Below are 27,851 nucleotides of genomic sequence, written 5' to 3' on the forward strand. Positions count from 1 at the left end.
GACACTATTTTGGGAAGATTAATTGATTATCATATGTCAATGGTGGCATGGTGGAGAACACAAATGGAGGATATGATGGGGGAAGAGGTCGAGGTCATGGTAGTGGACGTTTCCGAGGGCGTGGGAGAGGGTACGGTGGTGGAAATATGCAACGGGACTCGGGATTTTACAATGGTAATGCCCCATCAGGGCCATTGCCTGCTGCGGGTCGTGGTAAGTCTTTTCTTCCAATGCTTTCTCTCTATTTGGTGTTTTGGTGTACTGAGTACTCTGTTTTAGACACTTGACATACCCCAAAATCAATCATTTCTAGTTTCTTATTTACTTAAAAGGAGCCATGAAATGATTGATGTTCTCGTTTATGGCTAATCAGTGATTATGGCAGGTCGTGGACGAGGAAGGGAAGAGGACGTGGGCGCGGTCGAGCTTGGGATTTCGTTTCCGATGGCCATTTCTAGAAAAGTGCTTGAGCAACAAGGCACCATCCTAGATTCTTTTGCAGAACTATGGCTTTAGATTGAAACAAAACCAGTGGATGGCTGCTGCTCTATTCATCGCCAGTCTTTGTTTATGAAACAAGAAGAAGAAGAAGAAGTCCTTTCAGACATTACTTTGTTTGCTTGAGAAATTGAGTTGTCAGGGACCTTACAGAATTGGTTTTCATTCTAAGCCGCAACTTTTGTAGGAAAGTTGATAGGATAGTTTGTCTCAGCTCAGTCAACGTTGTATAATTTCTCAGCTTCATTTTCACCAAATAATAGAGCAGTACATTTATTCCAAGTATTATACAGATCTTATACGAATGTAGATACGGATACGGATACATATATCCATAACACCATTGAACTTACATTTCTTATATGCTAACATGCATAGAACAACAGATAGAAACCATGCTTTACGTGTATGCAGATTTTGATCTTCCTGGTGCTAACCCAAATTCCCCTCTGCCATGGAATCTGCACAAATTTCATAAAACCATGTGTTAATAGTGTTTATATATGAATCTCTCGGTGTCCGATAATCGCATGTGCTCAATAGCCTTACCTGGACCGCATCTAATCCGGCACTTGCCTTCACAACGCTGCCTAAGCCTATCTGTTCATCAATCAATCAAACAATTCAAAACCCAGAAAAGAAGGCAATGGAAGTTTGAACTTTTCACATGATAAACAACACGAAAGTGATGGAAAAAGGGTTTTTTTTTTTTACTTACCGTTGGTTAGAGGGCAACCGGTAGAACAAGCGTCGAAGCAATCCACCTGTGGCTCGACGCTTTCCATTGTGAACTGATAACACAGAAAATGAAAACTGCAACTATCATCGTCTTCTTCATCTCCATCTTCTTTTCCTTCTTATCTTCTCCGATGATTTTCACCTTTGTTTATATGGTGCGAACTTATTGAAATAACCCATCAGCTTGCATTAAACTACGTTTTTGCCATGCCATGAACTGCTTCCCTAGCAGCCACGCCAACAGCAACGTGGACCATTGGAACACAGTTTGGCAATTCAACTCTAGCCGCCTTTTACTCGAGTCAATTGTGCTTCTAGTCCCTTTATTATACTTAAATTTCATCTTCATCATTGTTGTAAAGATTGAATGATGATGGTGATGGCATAATTATGGCGATTGATATCATTTAAGATATCATTTGATATAATCAAGCTCTACTTAACAATACAATGAAACCCTTTTCATTGAAATAGTAAAAGATAGAATGGTGATGGCATAATTATGGTGATTGATTTTTTTCAGATTTGTTCTTGGTATTTTTAAATTTCTACAAATAAAAAAATTAAGATAATAGTGAAATAATGATCCTTTAAATGAAAAAAAATGAACACAATTTGACTTATTTCCTGAACAAAATAAATCAACAGCACACAATGATGTGATTACGAACCTCTCTCACATTACATGTTCAACTACAACCTTAGCTTCTTCTTCTTTCTTTTCACCCACTGCCATTGTTTATCTTCTTCTTTCACCCTCAATAATGGCTTCTTCTTTCTTTGTTTCTTAATTCCTATCTTCCTGCAAATCGATCCATGCGAAAAATATATGTTATGATCATGGGAAAGTAAGTGATGCAGAAGAGATAATGAATTCTTATATGATAAAAGATCATGAGTTCGAATCATGTCGTATATGTCATGCACTTGCTCTTTGATGGTACAATCAAATATGCTTTAAGAGAGAGAAAAAGCTAGAAGAAAGTTACATTGTCAAGCAATAAACGAAGGGAATGTGGTCTGATTTCCTCGTCCTCATTGGCCATGTTTTCCTCTACTTCTCCTCGGCGGCCGGCCAGAGAGATTTCTCTTGGCGGGTTCGGGTTTTAGGCGGCAACCGAGGCTTCGTCTTTCAAGACCTTGGCTTACTAGCGCAAGCACCCATGTCTTGAAAGATGAAGGCGAAGAAGAAAAAAAGTTACGAAAATGAAAGGAAACGAAGCTTTGTGATGATCATTAGGCTTAACATTGAGGGTCTTTTATAATGATTTTCGCGGTGCAGATAGATTTAAGGGAGCCAATGGCTATATTTATCTTGAAATAGCTGAAATATAGTCAAGATTAATTTTTTTTTTGCATTTTTCAAAATTAACATGAATCGATTAAGTATTTAAATCCGAAAGTCGAGGAATAAATGCTTGGTATGTATAAGAATCTTATGTTGACAAATATTGAGTTCTTATCAAATTTTTAGAATGAAGTCGGTATGATCATGTATGGAAAGTAGATAAACCAGAACCATGAACACAAGCTAACATGGACATGCATTGTCAAGGAAAACAGCAGCCATTGCTAGAGAAAAGAAGAACAACATTGATGGATATACATATGGATGGATATAAAGAAAGAGATATCTCGATCCGATCTCGAATCGATATGCTTAAACCATCTCGAGATCGGTTCTTCTGCGCTTAAGTAGCATTGCTATGCATTCGTTTCCAAGTTTCAGACGCTTGTTTCTCGGTCTGATCTTGTCCAGCTTCATGTCCTGTTTCCAGCTTCGATGCTTCCACTTTAAGCTCTGCTTCTCTAAGTTGAGCATCCTGGACTTCAGCTGAACTTTCGCTTCTCTAGCCGATTCGTGCGAAGTGCCATGATCGCTTCCTTGGTCCATCTGCCTCATTGTCTTCAGGCATGTAGGATTCTGTTGAGTTGCATTATGCAGTGGTCGAGAATCCGAAATTGCCCCATCATCCTTAGCCGTACCGGCTTCAACAAGAAGTCCAGCATTTTGGTCAGCACCATCAAGCATGGCCCGGCACGAGTCGAGAAGCTTGTGATCATTCATCTTCGTCTTCAGATTAAACAGCAAAGACTGCAGCCAAAATCTGGATCATGAGGCAGATACAATCGATTGCCATTATAATACGATCATCCTCACTCTTACCAGCTTAATTGTGCTCGAGCGAGCTCGCATTATCCTCGATAACAATGCTTTCATGTCTCATGTTTTCGACTAACCAAGAGCAGAAGGAAGCGGGAAATGCAGACTATTGTTCGCTCCGAAGCTGTATCGATTCTGGCAGGCCTAGATGGGACATGCTGCAGTGCACCCTGCAGCATGTCACCACCAGCTGAAGGTTTACCATCCATTGTTGTCGGTAAGTTCGAAATGATACATCCGGTTGCTCGGTTGGTATACGATACCATCGGAGCACAATTAAAGAGTCCCATGGAAAGCATTTCGTTAAATCCAGGAAATGCAAATTCTTGGGGTATGAGGTGTAAAGGGGTATCGCTTATGGGATCCACTTCCCGCAAAGTGATCATCAGCAGAAGATGTTATCTTTGTAGAAGATAAGCTACAAAGAAAGAAGAAGATGGTAGCGCTTGAAAAGTCAGAGACTCGCAGATACATGTGGAAAAGGAGGTTGAACAAGAATATTCTTCTGAAGAACTAGCACATGATGAACAAGAACCAGAGTTCTGAAGCTCCAAAACAGTCAATCAGACCGTATGAGAAAACGCCCAATTGGCACTCAGATTATGTTAGAAGGTAATATGCTACTGTCTTTTAACAGAGGACGGTGAGCCATCAACATACCAGGAGGCAATAAACAGCTCAGATGCTTCACTATGATGATGGCGATGCAAGAAGAAATCGAAGCCCTTCATAAAAATAATACATGGGACCTTGTGCCACTACCACAAGGAAGGAAGCCAATTGGTAACAAATGGGTCTTCAAAATCAAGCGAAATGGTGACGATCAAGTGGAGAGGTATCGTGCAAGACTGGTGTCAAGGATATGCTCAGAAAGAAGTATTGATTTCAATGAAATATTTTCTCCTGTGGTTCGACTAACAACAGTTCTAGTAGTTTGGCAAGTGTGCTACATTGAACTTACATCTAGAGCAGCTAGATGTTAAAACAACTTTTCTTCATGGAATCTTGAAGAAGAGATTTACATGCTCCAACCTGAAGGTTTTGAAGAAAAAGAAAAGAAGAACTGGTTTACAGGTTGAACAAATCTTTGTACGGTCTAAAGCAGGCGTCGAGGTGTTGGTATAAGAGATTTGATTCCTTCATTATGTGCCTTGGATACTACAGACTTAATGCAGACCCTTGTGCTTATTTCAAGAGGTTTGATGATAACAATTTTGTTATATTGTTGTTGTATGTGGATGACATGTTGGTTGCAAGACCCAACAAAGATCATATTGAGAATTAAAGGCACAACTGGCTAGGGAATTTGAAATGAAGGACTGGGATCAGCAAACAAGATCTAGGGATCCAAATTCACCCGAGACAGAAGTAATAGGATTTTGCTTTCACAAAAGAATTACTTGAGGAATATCTTGTCACGATTCAGAATGCAAGATTGTAAGCCAATTTCTACCCCTCTTCCTATTAACTTCAAATTATCCTCCAGTATGATCCTAGTAGTGAAAAGAGAGGAGGGATGTCTCGAGTACCGTATGCATCAGCAGTGGGAAGTTTAATGTTCGCTATGATAGCACAAGACCAGACATTGCACAAGCAGTGGGAGTGGTTAGTCGATATGGCGAATCCAGGCAAGAGCATTTGAATACAGTAAAGAGATCCTGAGATACATCAAAGGGACCTCAAATGTGCATTATGTTACAGAGGATCAAACTTACTAATCAATGGGTTTGTAGATTCTGACTATGCATGAGATTTGGATAAAAGCAAATCTACTACAGGATATGTGTTCAAAATTGCTGGTGGAACTGTAAGCTGGGTTTCAAAATTGCAGTCAGTTGTGGCTACATCCACAACAGAGGCAGAATATGTAGCAGCTACACAAGCCAGTAAAGAAGCAATTTGGTTGAAGATGCTACTGGAGGAGCTTGGCACAATCAAGAGTATGTCTCTCTGTTTTGTGACATCAAGTGCCTTGCATAGCAAGGAATCCAACATTCATTCAAAGGACAAAGCATATACGAGTCAGTACCATTTCATTCGTGAAAAGGTGGAAGAAGGGACGATAGATATGCAGAAGATCCATACCAAAGACAACATAGCAGATTTCATGACGAAGGCGATCAATGCCGATAAATTTACTTGGTGTCGATCCTCTTGTGGCCTGTCAGAAACGTAAGCAACATGATGGTACAAGGTAGAAAGAATGATGTGAAGATATGATTGTTCCAATCAAATCTTCAAGTGGGAGATTGTAGAATGTCAAAGCACCTTTCGGTGCAATTAAGGCACCGAAAGTAGATGCATAATTTTTTTTGTATGGATAAATTACAAACTCTAGTCACTAAACTTTAGGGTATTTACAATATTAAGTCCTTAAGATTTAGCTATAAATACCCTATCTCATTTAGCTTCAAAACTATCCCAAATCATTCTAGCTTTCTTCCAATACTAGAGAGATTTTAGAGAGTTTCTTCAGAGTTGTTTTCTCCTTTTTTATCTAGAGAGAATTATCATTTGTTTTCTCTTTGGTAGATCGAGAGAGGTTGTAATTTCTATTTTCTCATAGTGAAATTCTTCTACCGTTGCCCGTGGTTTTTACCCTAAATATTTTAGGGGTTTTCCACGTAAATTTTGTCTCTTTTATCTTCATTTTTATTTTCTCAAATTATCAGTTGTCATTTTGCTCTATCCGATAGCCGTCTTCCGCAACAGAAAAGAAGGCAATGGAAGTTTGAACTTTTCACATGATAAACAACACGAAAGTGATGGAAAAAGGATTTTCTTTTTTAAGTACTTACCGTTGGTTAGAGGGCAACCGGTAGAACAAGCGTCGAAGCAATCCACCTGTGGCTCGACGCTTTCCATTTGTGAACTGATAACACAGAAAATGAAAACTGCAACTATCATCGTCTTCTTCATCTCCATCTTCTTTTCCTTCTTATCTTCTCCGATGATCTTTTCACCTTTGTTTATATGGTGCGAACTTATTGAAATAACCCATCAGCTTGCATTAAACTACGTTTTTGCCATGTCCATGAACTGCTTCCCCTAGCAGCCACGCCAACAGCAACGTGGACCATTGGAACACAGTTTGGCAATTCAACTCTAGCCGCCTACTTTTACTCGAGTCAAATTGTGCTTCTAGTCCCTTTATTATACTTAAATTTCATCTTCATCATTGTTGTAAAAGATTGAATGATGATGGTGATGGCATAATTATGGCGATTGATACTCATTTAAGATATCATTTGATATAATCAAGCTCTACTTAACAATACAATGAAACCCTTTTCATTGAAATAGTTAAAAGATAGAATGGTGATGGCATAATTATGGTGATTGATTTTTTCTCAAGATTTGTTCTTGGTATTTTTTAATTTCTACAAGTAAAAAAATTAAGATAATAGTGAAATAATGATCCTTTAAATGAAAAAAATGAACAAAAATTTGACTTCATTTCCTGAACAAAATAAATCAACAGCATACAATACTGTGATTATGAACCTCTCTTACATTACATGTTCAACCACAACCTTAGCTTCTTCTTCTTTCTTTTCATCCACTGCCATTGTTTTATCTTCTTTATTTTCACCCTCAATAATGGCTTCTTCTTTCTTTGTTTCTTCATTCCTATCTTCCTGCAAATCGATCCATTACGAAAAATATATGTTATGATCTTGGAAAGTAAGTGATGCAGAAGAGATAATGAATTCTCTATATGATAAAAGATCATGAGTTCAAATCATGTCGTCATAATGTCATGCACTTGCTCTTTAATGGTACAATCAAATATGCTTTAAGAGAGAAAAAGCTAGAAGAAAGTTACATTGTCAAGCAAATAACGAAGGGAATGTGGTCTGATTTCCTCGTCCTCATTGGCCATGTTTTCCTCTACTTCCTCGGCGGCCGGCCAGAGATTTCTCCTTGGCGGGTTCGGGTTTTAGGCCGGCAGCCGAGGCTTCGTCTTTCAAGACCTTTGGCTTACTAGCGCAAGCACCCATGTCTTGAAAGATGAAGGCGAAGAAGAAGAAAACAAGTTACGAAAATGAAAGGAAACGAAGCTTCTTGTGATGATCATTAGGCTTAACATTGAGGGTCTTTTATAATGATTTTCAGCGGTGCAGATAGATTTATGGGAGCCAATGGCTATATTTATCTTGAAATAGCTGAAATATAGTCAAGATTTAATTTTTTTTTTTTTTTTGCATTTTTCAAAATTAACATGGATCGATTAAGTATTTAAATCCGCAAGTCGAGGAATAAAATGCTTGGTATGTATAAGAATCTTATGTTGACAAATATTGAGTTCTTATCAAATTTTTAGAATAAAGTCGGTATGATCATGTATGGAAAGTAGATAAACCAGAACCATGAACATCAAGGAAAACAGCAGCCATTGCTAGAGAAAAGAAGAACAACATTGATGGATATACATATGGATGGATATAAAGAAAGAGATATCTCGATCCCGATCTCGAATCGATATGCTTAAACCATCTCGAGATCGGTTCTTCTGCGCTTAAGTAGCATTGCTATGCATTCGTTTCCAAGTTTCAGACGCTTGTTTCTCGGTCTGATCTTGTCCAGCTTCATGTCCTGTTTCCAGCTTCGATGCTTCCACTTTAAGCTCTGCTTCTCTAAGTTGAGCATCCTGGACTTCAGCTGTAACTTTCGCTTCTCTAGCCGATACGTGCGAAGTGCCATTGATCGCTTCCTTGGTCCATCTGCCTCATTGTCTTCAGGGCATGTAGGATTCTGTTGAGTTGCATTATGCAGTGGTCGAGAATCCGAAATTGCCCCATCATCCTTAGCCGTAACGGCTTCAACAAGAAGTCCTGCATTTTGGTCAGCACCATCAAGCATGGCCCGGCACGAGTCGAGAAGCTTGTGATCATCATCTTCGTCTTCAGATTAAACAGCAAAGGCTGCAGCAAATCTGGATCATGAGGCAGATACAATCGATTGCCATTATAATACGACCCATCCTCACTCTTACCAGCTTAATTGTGCTCGAGCGAGCTCGCATTATCCTCGATAACAATGCTTTCATGTCTCATGTTTTCGACTAAACCAAGAGAAGAAGGAAGCTGGGACATGCACGACTATTGTTCGCTCCGAAGCTGTATCGATTCTGGCAGGCCTAGATGGTGACATGCTGCAGTGCACCCTGCAGCATGTCACCACCAGCTGAAGGTTTACCATCCATTGTTGTCGGTAAGTTCGAAATGATACAATCCGGTTGCTCGGTTGGTATACCGATACCATCGGAGCACAATTAAAGAGTCCCATGGAAAGCATTTCGTCCCCGGATACGAGTAACTACAATTAAATTTCCCAAGAAATGCAAGTCCTTGAAATTGGCTCAAATTCATCGTTTCTTAATTATGCCAGGCTAAGTATCAGTGGCTTAAATTGGAACAGAAAATGAACGAAAAAAATATCATAAATTAACATAAATAATATAATACAACAGCTAATTAAACTATAAAACACAGGAACTGTTTTACATGTGCATCTTTGCACCAATTAACTATAGAGCAAGGAAGGTAACTTTGGGGAAAGAGTAAGCACTAATGGTGCAGCTCTAGGAATAGTTATTCCAGGGCTTTCACTCATGTCGATGGCTTCATCTCCGATTGTTCCCCACTCAAATCCATGAATCAGTCGAGCCAAAGCTAAGTGCAGGAACCGAAGCGCAAAAGTGATACCAGGACAAATCCTTCTTCCAGAACCAAATGGTATAAGCTCAAAATTTTGACCCCTCACATCCATGTTAGCATGCTCATTGAGGAACCTCTCAGGCATGAAATCCGATGGGTTATGCCAAACGTTGGGTCGCGATGCAGCTTCCAGAGGTTAACGAAAAGTCGACTGCCTGCCAGAATGTGGAAACCGGCTATTGTGCACTCCTCTATGGCTTCTCTTGGTACCAGAGGCCCCGCGGGGTATAACCGCAATGTTTCCTTGATAATGGCTTGAAAGTATGGCAAGTTAGTTATGTCGGACTCTTCCACTTGCCGTTGCTTTCCGACATGAATATTGAGTTCATCTTGGACCTTCTTTAATACATGGCGGTTATTCAATAGCAGGGAGACTGCCCATGTAAGTGTGACCAAAGAGGTATCAGTGCCACCCATGACAAGAGTCTGCAATCACAATTGCCTAATCAAAGTCTATATGTGGTCTTGTTATAAATTACACGATTCAACTTAACCATAACATACCAGGCAAGTAGCTTTGATGGTAACATCAGCCTCTTGAGATGGAACGTTGCTTTCATCCATGATAGACAACATGACATCCATGAAATCTCGGTCCCCTTCAACGTCTTCGTTGAGCCTCCTTTCGCGATGCTCGCTTAACCAGCTTCCGAGTACAGCATCCAGCTCCTTTGCCGTCCTCTGTATTTTGCCTATGTTTCCCGTCACTACGTCTAGCCAACCAAGAAAAGGCACCGCATCGGAAAACAAGAACAACCCTCCAAGATAAAAGAAATCACTCATGGCCTTTTGGCATCGCCTTGATTCGTCGTTACAGCTTCCTTCTGTACCGTAATATCTTTTCCCAGCACCATCCTCACTATGATGTTGGTTGCTAAGTCACCGATTCTTTCCTTCATCTCCACTACCGCAACGCCTCCATTTTTCGCCGATTGCTCATATAATTCCCTCAAAAAACTATTGATTTCGGTGTCGGGAACATGTTTGAGTAACTCGAGCCGGTGACTAGAGAGGAGCTCAACCGTAACTAGTTTCCTCATATTGCGCCAATAGGGTCCATAAGGACCGAAGCCAAACATGCGATCATATCCCATGTGCTTTATGGCTATGGATTTTGGACGATTGAGGAAGACCCTATCATTGGTTGTGAAACATTCTTTTGCAACTTCCCAGTTACTCACCACAAGTGCTCGATGAATCCCGAGACGGATCGAGAACGTCGGTCCGTACTTGTCAGCCATGTCTGCAAATGTTCTATGCAGCAGCTGGTGTTTTCTGAGAAGAAGAAGATGACCGAGAAACGGTACCGCCCCATCCGGCTCGGAGGGTCTCCTCTGCTGTTTCTTATTGCCTTTAACAAGGATGATGGCCACAAATATGGTGATAATTATGGTGAAAAGAAGTGCAAGGAGGAGATGTTCAAGAAATTGTATGGAGAATTCCATGGTCTCCTTTGCTTTAGCCTTTAATGGAAATGAGCCAATTAGCGTAGGCAATCATAATTGTTTTCACAAACTAAATAATACATATAGAATAAAAACAAGATTGGAGAAACAGTGTAACATCGGCAAATTCAAGCCACATAATGATACATCAATCTAATCTGATTAAAATATGTGTTCCATGTAGCTGCTCTCTATTTTAATATAATTAAAATATCCGGGTTGTGGGTCCGAGAGCGATTTCTGTGCATGACTCTATTTTTTGGAAATAATAATTAAAAGATAAATTAAATGGATTTTCCTATTTTTTTGGGAGAAGTCGACGCCAACTCAGATACAAAATCGATCCAAGTACAAACTCTGATGAAATAATCCAAGTAGCAAGATCAAAGGGGAAAAGCAAGACGAACCACAATTCTTTAGGAATTAAAAGTTGTGATTAAATTTAAACATCTTAGATTTTATTATTTATTTAATTAGAATTTTTATTTGCTTAAAATTTCGATTAGGATTTTAATTATTCATTATTATGATTTTTAGTTTACTATTTATTAGGAATTTGAGTGTTTTAATTTGCTTGAGAATTAATATTTTATTTTTTTAGGTTTTCTCTAGCTATAAATATCAAAGCTTGACAGATCTACAAGTTTAGAATTCAGTATAGAACTGGTTCTGTATTTTCTTTTGTTTTAGGTGTTTTGTTTAATAAAAATATTTTCTTCTTCATCTTCTTTCTTTCTACACCCTAAGCATGATCTCTATCATGCCTGACTAAACTTTTCTTTAGTTAATAGCTAAGCGAAGACTCAATCTATTCTCGTGAGAATTGCAAGAAGTGCTTCATATCTTTAGATTCTTTCTTGATTTTCGGCAGACATCCTTCAAACATCTCAACACTCTCAATCCAAAGAACACACATTGGTTTGATCGAAGTTTTGATCTACAGCTGGAGAGGAAAATTGGCTTGTAGGAAGTTCAATTCCCTAAGAACAAACTTAGCGACGGTCGTTAGGGGAAATCAAGATCAGGTTCATTTCTCATCGAGACACCATAATCCGAGCACGGGCTTTTCAGTTCCAAACCAGCATCAACGTTAATATCGATAGTTGATATTAATCCAAACAATCTATGTTAGGCTTCCTTCTGTACCATAGTATAAGCTCAAAATTTTGACACCTCACATCTATGTTAGCAACTTGCAGCTTCCTTCTGTACCATAGTATCTTTTCCCAGCAATCATCCTCACTATGATTGTTGGTTGCTAAGTCACCAATTCTTTCCTTCATCTCCACTACCGCAACGCCTCCGTTTTTCGCCGATAGCTCATATAATTCCTTTATAAAGCTATTGATTTCGGTGTCGGAAACATGCTTGAGTAATTCGAGCCGGTGATTCCGGAGGAGCTCAACCGTCGATAGCTTCCTTATACAGCGCTAATACGGACCGTAAGGAGCAAAGCCTAACATGTTATGGTCATACCCCATATGCTCTATGGCTAAGGACTTTGGACGATTGACGAAGACCGTATCATTGGTATACTCCCCGTGGCCACCGATCTACGGCTGGGACATGCACGGCTGTTGTTCGTTCCGAAGCTGTATCGATTCTGGAAGGCCTAGATGGTGACATGCTGCGCCGCATCCCTGCAGCATGTCACCACCAGCTGAAGGTTTACCATCCATTGTTGTCGGTAAGTTCGAAAGGATACAATCCAGTTGCTCAGTTAGTATACCGATACCATCGGAGCACAATTAAAGAGTCCCATGGAAAGCATTTCGTCCCGGATACGAGTAACTACAATTAAATTTCCCAAGAAATGCAAGTCCTTGAGCTTGGCTCAAATTCGTAGTTTCTTAATTATGCTAGCCTAAGTATCAGTGGCTTGAATTGGAACAGAAAATGAATGAAAACAATATCATAAATTAACATAAATAATATAATACAACAGCTTATTAAACTATAAAACACAGTAATTGTTTTACATATGCATCTTTGCGCCAATTACCTATAGAGAAAGGAAGGTAACTTTGGGGAAAGAGTAAGCACTAATGGTGCAGCTCTAGAAATAGTTATTCCAGGGCTTTCACTCATGTCGATGGCTTCATCTCCGACCGTTCCCCATTCAAATCCATGAATCAATCGAGCCAAAGCTAAGTGCTGGAACCGAAGCGCAAAAGTGATACCAGGACAAATCCTTCTACCAGAACCAAATGGTATAAGCTCAAAATTTTGACCCCTCACATCCGTGTTAGCATGCTCATTGAGGAACCTCTCAGGCATGAAATCCAATGGGTTATGCCAAACGTTGGGGTCGCGATGCATCTTCCAGAGGTTAACGAAAAGTCGAGTGCCTGCCGGAATGTGGGAACCGGCTATTGTGCAGTCCTCTGTGGCTTCTCTTGTTACCAGAGGCCCCGCGGGGTATAACCGCAATGTTTCCTTGATAATGGCTTGAAAGTATGGCAAGTTAGTTATGTCGGACTCTTCCACTTGCCGTTGCTTTCCGACATGAATTTCGAGTTCATCTTGGACCTTCTTTAGTACATGGCGGTTATTCAATAGCAGGGAGACTGCCCATGCAAGTGTGGCCAAAGAGGAATCAGTGCCACCCAAGACAAGACTCTGCAATAACAATTGCCTAATCAAAGTCTGTATGTGTTGTCTTGTTATAAATAACAAAATTCAACTTAACCATAACATACCAGGCAAGTAGCTTTGATGGTAACATCAGCCTCTTGAGATGGAACGTTGCTTTCATCCATGATAGACAACATGACATCGATGAAATCTCGGTCCCCTTCAACGTCTTCGTTGAGCCTCCTTTCGCGATGCTCGCTTAACCAGCTTCCGAGTACAACATCCAACTCCTTTGCCGTCCTCTGTATTTTTCCTATGTTTCCCGTCACTACGTCGAGCCAACCAAGAAAAGGCACCGCATCGGAAAACAAGAACAACCCTCCAAGATAAAAGAAATCACTCATGGCCTTTTGGCATCGCCTTGATTCGTCGTTACAGCTTCCTTCTGTACCGTAATATCTTTTCCCAGCAACCATCCTCACTATGATGTTGGTTGCTAAGTCACCGATTCTTTCCTTCATCTCCACTACCGCAACGCCTCCGTTTTTCACCGATTGCTCATATAATTCCCTCAAAAAACTATTGATTTCGGTGTCGGGAACATGTTTGAGTAACTCGAGCTGGCGACTAGAGAGGAGCTCAACCGTAACTAGTTTCCTCATATTGCGCCAATAGGGTCCATAAGGAGCGAAGCCAAACGTCTGATCATACCCCATCTCCTTTATGGCTAAGGATTTTGGACGATTGAGGAAGACCCTATCATTGGTTGTGAAACATTCTTTTGCGACTTCCCAGTTACTCACCACAAGTGCTCGATGAAACCCGAGACGGATCGAGAACGTCGGTCCGTACCTGTCAGCCATGTCTGCAAAGGTTCTATGTAGCAGCTGGTTTTTCCGAGAAGATGAAGATGACCGAGAAACGGCAACGCCCCATCAGGCTCGGGGGGTCTCCTCTGCTGTTTCTTATTGCCTTTAACAAGGATGATGGCCACAAATATGGTGATAATTATGGTGAAAAGAAGTGCAAGGAGGAGATGTTCATGAAATCGTAGGGAGAATTCCATGGTCTCCTCTGCTTTACCCTTTAATGGAAATGAGCCAATTTGCGTAGGCAATCATAATTGTTTTCACAAACTAAACAGTACATATAGAATAAAAACAAGATTGGAGAAACAGTTTAACATCGGCAAATTCAAGCCGCAGAATGATACATCAATCTAATCTGATTAAAATATGTTCCATGTAGCTGCTATCATATTTTTCATATAATTAAAATATGTGCCGCAGGATGACCATTAAGCAAGGTTAGGGTTTCAAATTATGGTGTTTGCGAATGGAGCAAACTAGGTTGGAAGGGTCGTCCTTGCCTCTGCAGTATCCGATCTGGATTAGTCAGTATCGAATACTAGTGATTAATTAAAAAAATCCAGGTTGTGGGTCCGAGAGTGATTTCTTGTGTTGAAAAAAATGAACACAATTTGACTTCATTTCCTGAACAAAATAAATCAACAGCATACAATGATGTGATTACGAACCTCTCTCACATTACATGTTCAACCACAACCTTGGCTTCTTCTTCTTTCTTTTCATCCACTGCCATTGTTTTATCTTCTTTCTTTTCACCCTCAATAATGGCTTCTTCTTTCTTTGTTTCTTCATTCCTATCTTCCTGCAAATCGATCCATTGCGAAAAATATATGTTATGATCATGGGAAAGTAAGTGATGCAGAAGAGATAATGATTTCTCTATATGATAAAGATTATGAGTTCGAATCATGTCGTCATAATGTCATGCACTTGCTCTTTAGTGGTACAATCAAATATGCTTTAAGAGAGGAAAAAAAGCTAGAAGAAAGTTACATTGTCAAGCAAATAACGAAGGGAATGTGGTCTGATTTCCTCGTCTTCATTAGCCATGTTTTCCTCTACTTCTTCCTCGGCGGCTGGCCAGAGAGATTTCTCCTTGGCGGGTTCGGGTTTTAGGCCGGCAGCCGAGGCTTCGTCTTTCAAGACCTTTGGCTTACTAGCGCAAGCACCCATGTCTTGAAAGATGAAGGCGAAGAAGAAGAAAACAAGTTATGAAAATGAAAGGAAACGAAGCTTCTTGTGATGATCATTAGGCTCAACATTGAGGGTCTTTTATAATGATTTTCAGTGGTGCAGATAGATTTAAGGGAGCCAATGGCTGTATTTATCTTGAAATAACTGAAATATAGTCAAGATTTAATATATTTTTTCCATTTTTCAAAATTAACATGGATCGATTAAGTATTTAAATCCGAAATTCGAGGAATAAAATGCTTGGTATGTATAAGAATCTTATGGTGACAAATATTTAGTTCTTATCAAATTTTTAGAATAAAGTCAGTATGATCATGTATGGAAAGTAGATAAACCAGAACCATGAACACAAGCTAACATGAGGCACTAGGTCCCTTAAGTAAGGTTAGGAATTTGAATCTTGGCGTTTACGAATGAAGCAAACTGGGTTGGGAGGGTCGCCCTCGCTTCTGCATTACCCGAACTGGATTAGTCGGTCAATAGATCGAATACCAGTGATTAATTCAAAAAAAATATCCAGGTTGTGGGTCCGAGAGTAATTCTTGTGTTGATAAGTGATGAGTGCTAATTTGGGTTAGTTATGCTTAAATCTGTGCACGATTCTATTTTTCAGGAAATAATAATTAAAAGATTAATTAAATGGATTTTTTTTTAGGAGAAGTCGGCACCAACTTAGATACAAAATCAATCCACGTACAGATTCTGATTAAATAATCCAATTAGCAAGATCAAAGGAGAAAAGTAAGACGAACCACAATTATTTAGAAATTAAAAGTTGTGATTAAATTTAAACATCTTAGATTTTATTATTTATTTAATTAGAATTTTTGTTTGCTTAAAATTTTGATTAGGATTTTAATTATTCTTTATTATGATTTTTAGTTTACTATTTATTAGGAATTTAAGTGTTTTAATTTTATTGAGAATTAATATTCTATAGGTTTTCTGCATTTTCTTTGTTTTAGGCTTTCAGTTTAATAAAATATTTTTCTTCTTCATCTTCTTTCTTTCTACACGCCAAGCATGATCTCTACCATGTCTGACTAAACTTTTCTTTAGCTAACAGCTAAGCGAAGAATCAATCCATTCTAGTGATAATTGCAAGAAGTGCTTCATATATTCATATTTCTTTCTTGATTTCGGCAAACATCCTTCAAACATCTCAACACTTTCAATCCAAAGAACACACATTGGTTTGATCGAAGTTTTGATCTATAGTTGGGGAGGAGAATCGGCTTGTAGGAAGTTTAATTCCCTAAGAACAAACTTAGCGGCGGTTCGTTAAGGGAAATCAAGATCATGTCATTTCTCATTGAGACACCATAATCCGAGCACATCCTTTTCCAGTTCCAAACCAGCATCGACGTTAATATCGATAGTTGATATTAATCCAAACAAGGGCTAAATTTCAAGGATTGGCTTTGGAAATTAGGTCAGCCGAGAAAAGAGCAAGTTACAAGGGTTGAGTCTTGTAGACTGTAACCGACAAGTATCTGAAATAAAATCTATTTAAGTGATCCAGACGGATTGAGGCGAAGCGAAGCTGGAGGCTATCTCTCATCTTAATTATTTCTTTATTAAAACACCTCTTTTTAGCTTTCTTATTTTACAGATTTCTAGGTTAAAGATCAATTCAGATTGATATTAGAACTTTCCGAATCCCTTCGGACTGACCCTTTCTTTCCTATTTTGCTTTTTTAGCTATATGAGGAAAAGGGCTTATTTATTTGACAATTACGATGCTTGTCAATAAGTAATATCTACTCAAAATATTTTTTAATCTTCACAATACTTAATTTAAATTAATCGAGTAATAGATCAAATATTGGAAGTTAAACCGAAAATATAATCACTTGTAGGCCGAAGGAGCGAAGGCAAACATGTGGTCATACACTCATACTCATACCCCATATTCTTTATGGCTAAGGATTTTGGGTTACGCATGATACTCAGACTTAAATGCCTCACACTAATTTCATATCTTGGAGAGTAAATGAGACATTAGTGTCAGCAATCAAGGAATCTGATGGATAGAGTTCATTGAGACCTATTTACAATAACCTCTTAAATTCATAATGTGCAACTGGTGGTTTAGATTGTAAATGAATCATACTTGAGTGCTTTTCCTTTCTTTTATTATCAGATTCCCAATAAACAAACATCAGTTTTGGGCACTCACATGTGGATTCTTATGCGTCTTTGCACCAATTATGTGTAGAGCATGGAAGGTAACTTTGGGGTAGGAGTAACCTCTAATGGTGTTGCTTTAGGAACGGTTATTCTGGGGCTTTCGCTCATATCGACTGCTTCATCCGAGACAGTTCCCCATTCGAATCCAGTATAGAGATTGCATGTCATGATAATGTCGGCAAGGGTGACTGAGTGCCCATGTAGAGATTGCATGTCATGATAATGTCAGCCAGTGCCGTGGCTGGGGCGGTGCGAGATGGGCGACCGCGCAGGCCCCCCAAAAAATAGGGGCCCCAAAAAAGTATATCTATAATGGCGTTTTCCAATAAACGCCACTATAGATGGACTTATTGCGACTTTTTTAAAAAAACGCCACTATTATTACGGCTTTTATTGAAAAAACGCTACTATAGATGGACCTATTATAGCGTTTGTCAAAAAAACGCCACTATTATTGCCTCGAAATCGAATTTATCTAGAAAATAGGGGCCCCTTTTAAGAATTTGTACAGGGCCCCCGACAACCTAGCCTGATGTCAGCAAGGGTGACTGATCGCCCATATAGAGATTGCATGTCATGATAATGTCAGCAAGGGTGACTGAGTGCCCATTTAGAGATTGCATGTCATGATAATGTCAGCAAGGGTGACTGAGCGCCCATATAGAGATTGCATGTCATGATAATGTCAGCAAGGGTGACTGAGTGCCCATATAGAGATTGCATGTCATGATAATGTCAATAAGGGTGACTGAGTGCCCAACCAGGTAGGTATTGGAAGCAAGGTGAGTCCTTAATGAGTCCAGTGCTCTCTTCAATGAAGCAATAGCAGCTTCCTCGGCCTACATCACTCAAATAAATTAGAGTTCAGTTAAAATTACAATGGTAAGAATGACAGCATCAAAGGAATCGGATAGAAAACAGCTTAATCTCTTCAAAATAAACAAGGAAAATACACCGTCATCCCAGTCAATCCAACGGGATGCTTCTGAACCAAAATTATTTGGATTCATTCATTTCAAGAAACTATGACGGAAGAGCCTGATGAAGAAAAATGGTCTCGAAAGCTACTATGTATACAACTTACGGGAGGAAGGTATACAGACAAACCAACTCTTGGATAGAGCCATAAAGATATCGAGACACCATAATCCGAGCACGGGCTTTTTTAGTTCCAAACCAGCATCGACGTTAATATCGATAGTCGATATCTTTATGGCTAAGGATTGTCACTTAACTTTTAAACAATTTGTTTTTGGTACTGTATATTTCGACCTCCATCAGTAAGTAATCATCGATCGTCTTTCATTACAAAATCAGTTCCAAAACGGAATTCAAATTATACTTGATGGAAAATATATAAAATTTTAGCATGCAATTTTGTAAAAGTAATATATTTTGATATTATTTTAATTTAATTGTTTTACAAAATCTAACTCTTTCTAATTATATTAATTTTGAAGAAGAAGAAAAACTATTCAAGGTTTAATCTGTAATACATTTGCCTGCTGGTGCTGAGCTTTGGGATGAAACAAAACACCGGAAGACAAATTACCGACATCGTCCGTCGCTTACGGTCAAACTCAATTTTCGCTATTGTATTCATCTTTTAGGACAGAGATTTGCGGTCGGCATACTGCATTTGTCTCTCGTGCTCTTTCATCACTTCGTCAAGGTTTTCTCCGGGACCAGGAGGAATCAATGGCCCCGAACAATGGATTCGGTTTTCGTTCGGAACATAACGCTTCACCTGTGTGTGTTACAGAACTGTTAACATATGGTACTAACTTTTCATGGATGTCTAAGACATAACATTACCTTATCACCGCCGATTCCTTGGACAATAGGTGCGAAGCGTTCGGCTTATTAGATAAACAATGGAAGGATTGATCGTTATCGAGATGGCTAAATCCGGCTTTAAAATGCCCTTCGGGCCACTGTGGACCGGTCATATGGAACCGTGAATGGCCTCTAACAGCAACGGAGTTAGAAAATCGGGACAATTCTGCTGCTCCGAATTGTCGAGCACTAGCCTTGATAGATGGGATCTGGTTTCTGTCCATAATCCGTGACGTTCCAAAGTTACCACTGTGCATTGACAGGCTGGAATGAGAGTATACGTTTCTCGGCATTCCTTTCCGAGGCTCGGTAGGGCAGCCTGGACGATCTACTTCGATGAAAATTTTAGTATTCAACTGCCATTGCCGGTTCTGTATCAAGCACCATAGTTACACTAACATACTAAAATAAACATGCATGAGCAAATAAATCTTATAGCTTAAGAGGTACCTGAATAGATGGCTGTAACCCGGCATTGAATTCGGGATCGAGAATCGCTGACGATTCTCTGGAAAGCTTTATAAAGGAATTGTTTTCGCGAACTTTCCCGAAAGCCGGAAAATACGTTACAGATTCGTCATTTTGAAGCTTGACATCGAACTCTTTATTAGGTCGGTACTTGGGCAAAGTTGATGGATCACAGGGGAGAGGATTTGTTGTAAAGAACTGTGAACAAAATGATGTAGGACAAGTCATATGCAACTTATCTGGTTAACTTCAGCAACATGTCGATTCTCGAGGAATTGACATAAACAAAAGCAATTGGACTAACAGAGCGATTGCTTACCTCACTCTGCAGTGCCGAAGAAGCAGTTCCACGAAGCTCGGGTTTTGTTGCAAGAAGAACCTCCAACAAGTCCAGAGTAGAAGCAGGGAAGTCCTTGAATGTGTCGCTAATGCTACGGTTATATGGTCGTTGAGGTTTGAAAAGTGTTAGGTATGGCTCATAAATATACCAGTAAAGAGGACAGGAGATGGAGCGGAGTGAGCGAAGCGAACATCAACTGTCCTTACAAAGAAAGTCTTGTTGTGGGGTTACGAATTATGTGGGTTGAGGGTGCGGGGGCTACGCCCCCGCGGTACGGTACATGGTTGATTTTGTAATTATGTACCAGGGTTTTCTATTATAAATAGAGATGTAACCTAGACCTAAAATATCATTGAATAAAACTTCTAGCGCCGCCTAGGCACCGAGGACGTAAGCACATTGTCGAACCTCGTAAAATTCTCGTGTTCTTTCGTTTTCTTTACCCGTTTTCGTCAACAATTGGTATCAGATGTCAGCAGCAAAATTCGAAGTCGCGAAATTCGATGGTCAGGATAACTTCGGATTATGGCAAACGAGGGTGAAGGATCTATTGGCGCAGCAAGGGATCTTGAAGGCTTTGCGACCTACAAAGCCGGCGTCGATGGATGAGGAAGATTGGGAAGAATTGCAGCAGCGAGCGGCAGGAACCATACGATTATGCTTAGCGGACGAGGTCATGTATCACGTCATGCATCTATCGTCTCCAGAAGAAATTTGGAGGAAATTGGAAAGTCAGTTTATGTCCAAATCCTTAACGACAAAACTGTATCTGAAGCAGCGGCTGTATGGGCTGAAGATGCAGGACGATCACGATTTGGCGCAACACGTGAATGTTTTCAATCAAATCGTTTCTGATCTGGCTCGGCTTGATGTGAAAATTGAGGATGAAGATAGAGCGATGATTCTGTTGTGTTCGTTGCCTCCCTCTTACGAACACATGGTGACTACTCTTACATATGGGAAAGAGACTATCAACGTTGAGGAGATTACTGCAGCCTTGTTGGCTCACAACCAGCGGAAGCAGAATGCAGGGGAAAGCTCTCAAGCCGATAGCTTATATGTCAAGGGTAATCGAGATCGTGGACGGAAGCCAGAGAAGGCAGGGTCCGGGAAGCGGAATTCCAGATCCAAATCCAGGGATAAGAAGACGATTCACTGTTACAAGTGCAATGAGGCGGGACATATGAAGCGAGATTGTCCGAAGTTGAAAAAGCAGACTGATGAGAAGCGTGATGGCTCATCCAAGTTTGTGAACGTGGTCGAGGATGATACTTCTGATTGCAGTGAAGGTGATATGCTTTCTATTTCAACGACACAATTGACGGATGCTTGGATTCTTGATTCTGGATGTTCTTATCACATCACGCCAAATAGGGAATGGTTTTCAACATACAGGCCGGTTAATTCTGGTTCGGTTTATTTGGGTGATGATCGATGTTGCAATATTGTTGGTATTGGTGATGTCAGAATTAAGATGCACGATGACTCCGTTCGGACGTTGAGTGGTGTTCGACATATCCCATACTTGAAGAAGAATTTGATTTCCTTGGGCACTTTGCACAAGAATGGTTTTATCCCTAAGGCTGACGAGGATAGGGAAACCATTCGGATTGTTAAAGGAGCATTGACTGTGATGAAAGGCAAGATGACTGCAGGGAATATCTACAGATTGTTAGGGAGTACCGTTGCAGGTGGAGTTCACTCTGTTGAGTCCTGTGATGATACGACAAAATTGTGGCATATGCGCCTTGCTCATCTTAGTGAACGTGGTATGGCAGAATTACACAAGAGAAACTTGTTGCATGGTGTCAAAAGCTGTAAGCTCGATTTTTGCAAGTATTGTGTTCTTGGTAAACAGACTAAATTCTGTTTCAAGACTGCGAAGCACACAACTCAAGGGATTCTTGATTATGTGCATTATGATGTATGGGGGCCTTCCACGACATTGTCTTTGGGTGGATCTAGGTACTATGTTACTTTTATTGATGATTTTTCACGGAAAGTTTGGGTGTATTTTTTGAAACATAAATCTGAAGTTTTTGAGAAGTTCAAGCTGTGGAAAGCTGAGGTAGAAAACCAAACAGGACGAAAAATCAAGTGTTTACGGTCTGACAATGGTACGGAGTACACAGATTCACAGTTCCTACAATTCTGTAAGGAGCATGGGATTCAGAGGCATTTTACAGTGCGCAAGACACCACAACAAAATGGTGTTGCGGAACGAATGAACAGGTCGTTGAATGAAAGAGCCAGATGTTTGCGGTTGAATGTGGGGCTTCCCAAACACTTCTGGGCTGAGGCTGTTAACATGGCGTGTTACCTTATCAACAGATCGCCAAGGGCATCGCTGGCTGGGAAAGTTGCAGAAGAGGTATGGACTGGTCATGATGTTAGTTTTGATAACTTGCGGATTTTTGGTTGTCCTGCTTATGTGCATGTACCTGCTGATGAGAGATCCAAACTTGATGCAAAATCGAAGGAGTGCATTTTTCTGGGTTACAAGAAAGGTGTCAAAGGATTCAAGTTCTGGGATCCAGTTGCGAAGAAAGTTGTGATTAGTAGAGATGTCGTTTTTGATTAACAGTCCATGTTGTAGCAGAAGCAAGACACGACAGTGGTAGATTTCGAGCAGTTTCCAGTTGAGAAACCAGAAACTTCTCAACCGACTTCTGGTGGTTCCACTACGGATGATTTGCAGGATTATAGTCTCGCCAGAGACAGGGTGAGACGGACGAATATAAAGCCTCCGAACAGATTGGGTTTTGAAGACTTGGTATCTTTTGCACTTACTGTTAGCAGTGATGATCCAGTTACTTTTCATGATGCCGTTACTAGTCAGGAAAACGACAAGTGGATGGCAGCCATGGTTGAGGAGATGGAGTCTTTGAATCACAATCGCACATGGGAGTTAGTTCCCCTTCCTGAGGGTAAGAAGACGATTGGTTGCAAATGGGCGTATAAGAAGAAACCAGCAGTAACAGAAAAGAGGGGGAGAAGTTCAAGGCTCGTTTGGTAGCGAAGGGTTTTTCACAGCAGAAAGGAGTTGATTATGATGAAATCTTTTCTCCTGTGGTCAGGCACACTTCAATCCGAGCAGTACTTGCATTGGTGGCTAGTTGGGATTTGCATTTAGAGCAGATTAATGTTAAAACTGCTTTTTTGCATGGTGATTTAGAGGAGCAGATCTACATGTGGCAACCTGAAGGTTTCACTCAACCTGGAAACGAGCATTTAGTTTGCAGATTGAAGAAATCTTTGTACGAGTTGAAACAGTCTCCGAGACAGTGGTATAAACGGTTTGACTCCTATATGATCAATATTGGCTACAACCGATGTGAGTATGATTGTTGTGTCTATGTTAAGAGCCTTGATGATGGTTCTTTTATTTTTCTATTACTGTATGTTGATGATATGTTGATTGCTGCTAAGAACATGGATGATGTTATCGGTTTGAAAACTTTATTGAGTCAGGAATTTGATATGAAAGATTTAGGTGCTGCAAAGAAAATTCTTGGAATGGAAATTTGCAGGGACAGAGACTCAAGGAAACTGCGGCTATCTCAACGGGGTTATGTTGAAAAAATGCTAGAAAGGTTTGCGATGAGCAGCGCGAAACCAGTTAGCACTCCATTGGCGAATCACTTTAAGCTCTCATCAGAACAGTGCCCTAAGACAGATAAGGAAGCTGAAGATATGGCAAAGGTTCCGTATTCTAATATTGTTGGCTGCTTGATGTATGCGATGGTATGTACTCGTCCTGATTTAGCTCATGCTGTTAGTCAAGTTTGTAAGTACATGTCTAAACCTGGTAAGCAATATTGGGAAGCAGTCAAGTGGATCTTTCGATACTTAAAGGGTACTGTGGGACATGGAATTGTTTTTGGCAGTCAGCGGGATAATCCTTTGGTTGTAGGATATGTGGATTCAGATTATGCAGGTGACTTGGATAATAGAAGATCTACGACATGGTATGTGTTTACTCTTGGTGGAGGGCATATTTGTTGGAAGTCTACTGTTCAATCTGTCGTGGCACTATCTACAACTGAAGCTAAATACATGGCAGCGGCTGAAGCTGCAAAAGAAGCTTTATGGCTTACTGGTTTAGTGAAGGAGTTGGGTGTTCAACAAGGTGGAGTTCAGTTGCTTTGTGATAATCAAAGTGCTATTCACTTGGCTAAGAATCAGGTGTATCGTGCTAGAACTAAACATATTGATGTAAGGTTCCACAAGATCAGAGAGTTGGTTGCATCTGGAGAGGTTTTGTAATTATGTACCAGGGTTTTCTATTATAAATAGAGATGTAACCTAGACCTAAAATATCATTGAATAAAACTTCTAGCGCCGCCTAGGCACCGAGGACGTAAGCACATTGCCGAACCTCGTAAAATTCTCGTGTTCTTTCGTTTTCTTTACCCGTTTTCGTCAACAAAAAGGGTAGCGTGCGGTAATTTCAATCTCTTCCAATACTCTTCCGAAGGTGATCCGCAGAGCTTGAAGATTTTATGTAGTTGCTCCACCTAAAAGCAATAAAATCCAGAGATCATCACGCCTCCTAAGACGACGTACTACGAAAATTCGAATGCGCATCCTATAGGCAGAGCAACAAGTACCTCTGTTCTTCCAGGCACGATAGGCTTTCCAGCAAATAGTTCTGTGAGAATGCAACCAGCGCTCCACAGATCAACGGCAGCTCCATAGTCTGTACAACCGAGCAAAAGCTCCAGAGGGCGGTACCACAAAGTTACGACACGGCTCGCCATAGGCCGCTTCTCATCGGCATGGGAAAAAGTTGCCAGTCCGAAATCAGCAATCTTGAGGTTACCATTATTGTCTATCAGGATATTTGCACCCTTGATGTCACGATGCAGAATGCCTCGACTATGGCAATGGTCGAGTCCATTGAGCAGCTGCTGCATATAGCACTTGATCTGCACCAGAATCTCAAAAATTTCAGCACTCGAACAACCCGAATAACCTATGCACATTAAGCACCGGAACATACCTGAGCCTCGGTGAGTTTAATCCCCGGCGTTGCTGCAAACCCTGCAAGATCATGCTCCATGTATTTGAATATAAGGTACAAACTTCCTGACACCCTAGAAGTGATTATACCTTCAAGCTTCATAACATTCGAGTGATCAAGCCTGCGTAGAATAATAATCTCCTTCACCATGAATCGAATACTCTCGGGATCCATATTACCAAATCGAACTTTCTTCAAGGCGACTATCCTGTTCGTTTCGACGTCCCGAGCTTTGTACACGCTGCTGTAAGCCCCTTGATCGATCTATATAGTTATAACAAGAATAGACAACATGTATGAATGTATGATATAAGTTTCAAAGTAAGCATACATAAGAAAACTCGAAATTCCGGATATAAATATGGTACAAACAAACCTTTTCCAACCGTTCATACGAGTCTGCCTTGCTAGGAATCCACCCACTGATGGCTTCTCCGGCGATGGATACTAACCACGACGGCCAGCCGGAAACGATCTGCCCGCCTCTCTCCCCACCGGTCACGCTCACGAGCCTCGAAAACCTCTGCTGGTGCCCTTGTCCACCCCTTGCCTGCGCATCCAATGATAGTCCCCTTTGAATCTGTGATGGGGTGTTTTTAAACTTCTCAACGACCGCCAATGTCATCTTGTTTTTCTCGTCGTCGGAACCGGACTTTTGGCTCGGCTGCTGGCTCGAAATCAACCACGCAGCGGCGTTCGTCTCCGCCTTAACGTTGTCCTCTTTCTCCCCATGGTTATACTTATTATCCCCGACATATTCATTTGATTGAGTTTCCTTCGAACAGATGCAACCCATGGTTTAAAATCTCAAGAACTAGGAACTCGCCCCGTTCGATGGTGAACTTACACCACAGATCGACAGGAACACAGACCCATGGAAATCGAGAAAATTAGCATTCTTTAAACCGAATGATGGAACCCCAAAACAAATCAAAACTAAATTGCAGGTAAAGTTAACCATAAATGGGAAATGAAACAAAATGGTTAGAGATTATAATACAAATTTTGTTTGATTTAATTCGAAAAGTTTATAATATGATTCGCGTGACAAAAATATAAAATATTTATAAATTTATTGTTTAGGTTTTTGGTCGAGTTATATAGAGAGAGAGGTATGTAAACGAACCGAATGTTTAGTGAACCGTTCGACATGAATTTCATTTATGTTCGTTTATTTACTAAATGAACGAACATGAACAAGATTTTATGTTCGTTTAATTAAATGAACGAACACAAACGAAAGGCTCGTTCGTTCATTTACATTCGTGAACATTCGATAATCTATTTGTTTATGTTTGTTTGTTTATGTTCATTTGTTTATGTTTGTTCATGTTCATTCGTTTATATTCGTTTATGTTCTCCAGACCCGATTGAAATGTTAAGACTTAATACATTTTAACTTTAAACCCGTTAATATTTTTAAAATCAATTAATTTTAAACTCAAATAAAAAAATACTCAATTCAATTAAAGAAAATATAAATCCTAAAATTATTTGAAAAAGTAAAAAACTCTTCTCAAATATAAACCTAAGTAATTTTATGTTTGTTCATTTGCGTCCGTTAACATTCATTCATTTGTGTCCGTTTATCATTTAAATGAACGAACATGAACAAACACGAACAAATTAAATTTTATGAACGAACACGAACAATAAATTATGTTCGTTTACTTATTCGTATTCATTCATTTGTTCAGTTAAAGGTAAACGAACGAATATAACATACACTCATTCGTATTCGTTCGGTTCGTTTACATGCCTATATATATATATATATATATATATATATATATCGAGAGTGACACTTTCAGCCTTGTCGAGAAGAACAAAGATGACACTTCGGCAAGACGAGCGACAATGTCGTCGGTAAATCGAGACCTCCGACTGATGTGGGACTCCTTCCGGCGAGATGGAGAACGCTAGCCCTCCTCAGTCCTACCTCCTACATGAAGAAGCTAGCTTGTTCGACGTATGACCATGCTGGCCTAAAGGTATAGTCCTATATTTTCACCTATCCCTGCAAGGTTTTCCACTTTTCTTCAACTGTGTCAACTCATCTTAGTTCGATCGAATTAACCGACTAATAAATCAAATATAGATGGTTACTTTAAAAGTAAAAATCGCCTTAATTTTTTTTAATTATATATAAACCATACGTTGAATTATGTTTAAATTTAATTTTATTCATATGTTGTTACGGTGAATCGTGTAAAACACGTTTTAATTTAATTTATAATTGATTTATGCATAATAATAATCAATTGTAATATTGGCCAATGACTGTAGACACAAGTGGTTGAGATTTATGAATTCGAGTTTGTAAGCCCAAGTTCAAATCCTACCACCGTCACTCTTGGTGGACAATCTGTAAATTCCTATGTAAATCCCGATTGAGTCTTAGGTATGCCCTCCTGATCCTGGACTGGGGAGTCACCCCGACCTAAACTTTATGTAACAAAAAAATCAATATTAATATTTGATTCCTATGTATAATAATTTCTTGATTACCTAATGGTGATATGTGTTCTAAATACTCTCGATCATTTGACAATGAAGACTTAAAATATTTTTATAGTCATTGGTGCTTGAACTTGAGACCTTTAAAGATAAAAGTAATCCTATTAACCACCAAAGTAATTTAATTCGTGTTTTCTTTTAAAAAAAAAAAATTTGATTTGTGCACCTATATGTAATAATTAATATATATATATAGTAAATAATTTATCACTTCTTACAAAATAAAATCTATTTTGTTTTTCTTTTATCAGATTACATACCAAAAGAAGAAAACG

The 27,851-nt window shown here is 39.7% G+C and overlaps 2 protein-coding genes, 1 long non-coding RNA gene and 2 pseudogenes across 3 annotated transcripts; all 5 read right to left on the bottom strand.

Annotated features, from left to right (window-relative positions):
- Nucleotides 1-852: 852 nt before the first annotated feature.
- Nucleotides 853-1,341, bottom strand: LOC120183189. Its single transcript, XR_005521930.1, has 3 exons — nt 1,217-1,341; nt 1,048-1,098; nt 853-959 (listed from the first exon to the last, which is right to left on the bottom strand). It is a non-coding gene; the product is annotated as an uncharacterized LOC120183189 (long non-coding RNA).
- A 7,484-nt stretch (nt 1,342-8,825) lies between these two features.
- LOC120183233 lies at nt 8,826-10,626 on the bottom strand (annotated as a pseudogene).
- A 1,836-nt stretch (nt 10,627-12,462) lies between these two features.
- LOC120183234 lies at nt 12,463-14,286 on the bottom strand (annotated as a pseudogene).
- Nucleotides 14,287-14,406: 120 nt separating this feature from the next.
- LOC120183235 lies at nt 14,407-15,235 on the bottom strand. Its single transcript, XM_039187967.1, has 2 exons — nt 15,002-15,235; nt 14,407-14,810 (listed from the first exon to the last, which is right to left on the bottom strand). Exons 1-2 carry the CDS (start codon nt 15,179-15,181, stop codon nt 14,682-14,684), a joined length of 309 nt encoding a protein of 102 aa, XP_039043898.1. The 5' UTR covers nt 15,182-15,235; the 3' UTR covers nt 14,407-14,681.
- Nucleotides 15,236-18,998: 3,763 nt separating this feature from the next.
- On the bottom strand, nt 18,999-25,855 carry LOC120183223 (probable serine/threonine-protein kinase At1g09600). Its single transcript, XM_039187959.1, has 8 exons — nt 25,436-25,855; nt 25,039-25,323; nt 24,647-24,964; nt 24,464-24,553; nt 20,016-20,171; nt 19,679-19,894; nt 19,216-19,599; nt 18,999-19,139 (listed from the first exon to the last, which is right to left on the bottom strand). The coding sequence occupies exons 1-8, from the start codon at nt 25,853-25,855 to the stop codon at nt 18,999-19,001; spliced, it is 2,010 nt and encodes a 669-aa protein (XP_039043890.1).
- Nucleotides 25,856-27,851: the final 1,996 nt, after the last annotated feature.

The sequence above is a fragment of the Hibiscus syriacus genome, unplaced genomic scaffold (assembly GCF_006381635.1).
Source record: "Hibiscus syriacus cultivar Baekdansim isolate YM2019G1 unplaced genomic scaffold, ASM638163v2 tig00112740_pilon, whole genome shotgun sequence".
NCBI classification, from domain to species: Eukaryota; Viridiplantae; Streptophyta; class Magnoliopsida; order Malvales; family Malvaceae; genus Hibiscus; species Hibiscus syriacus.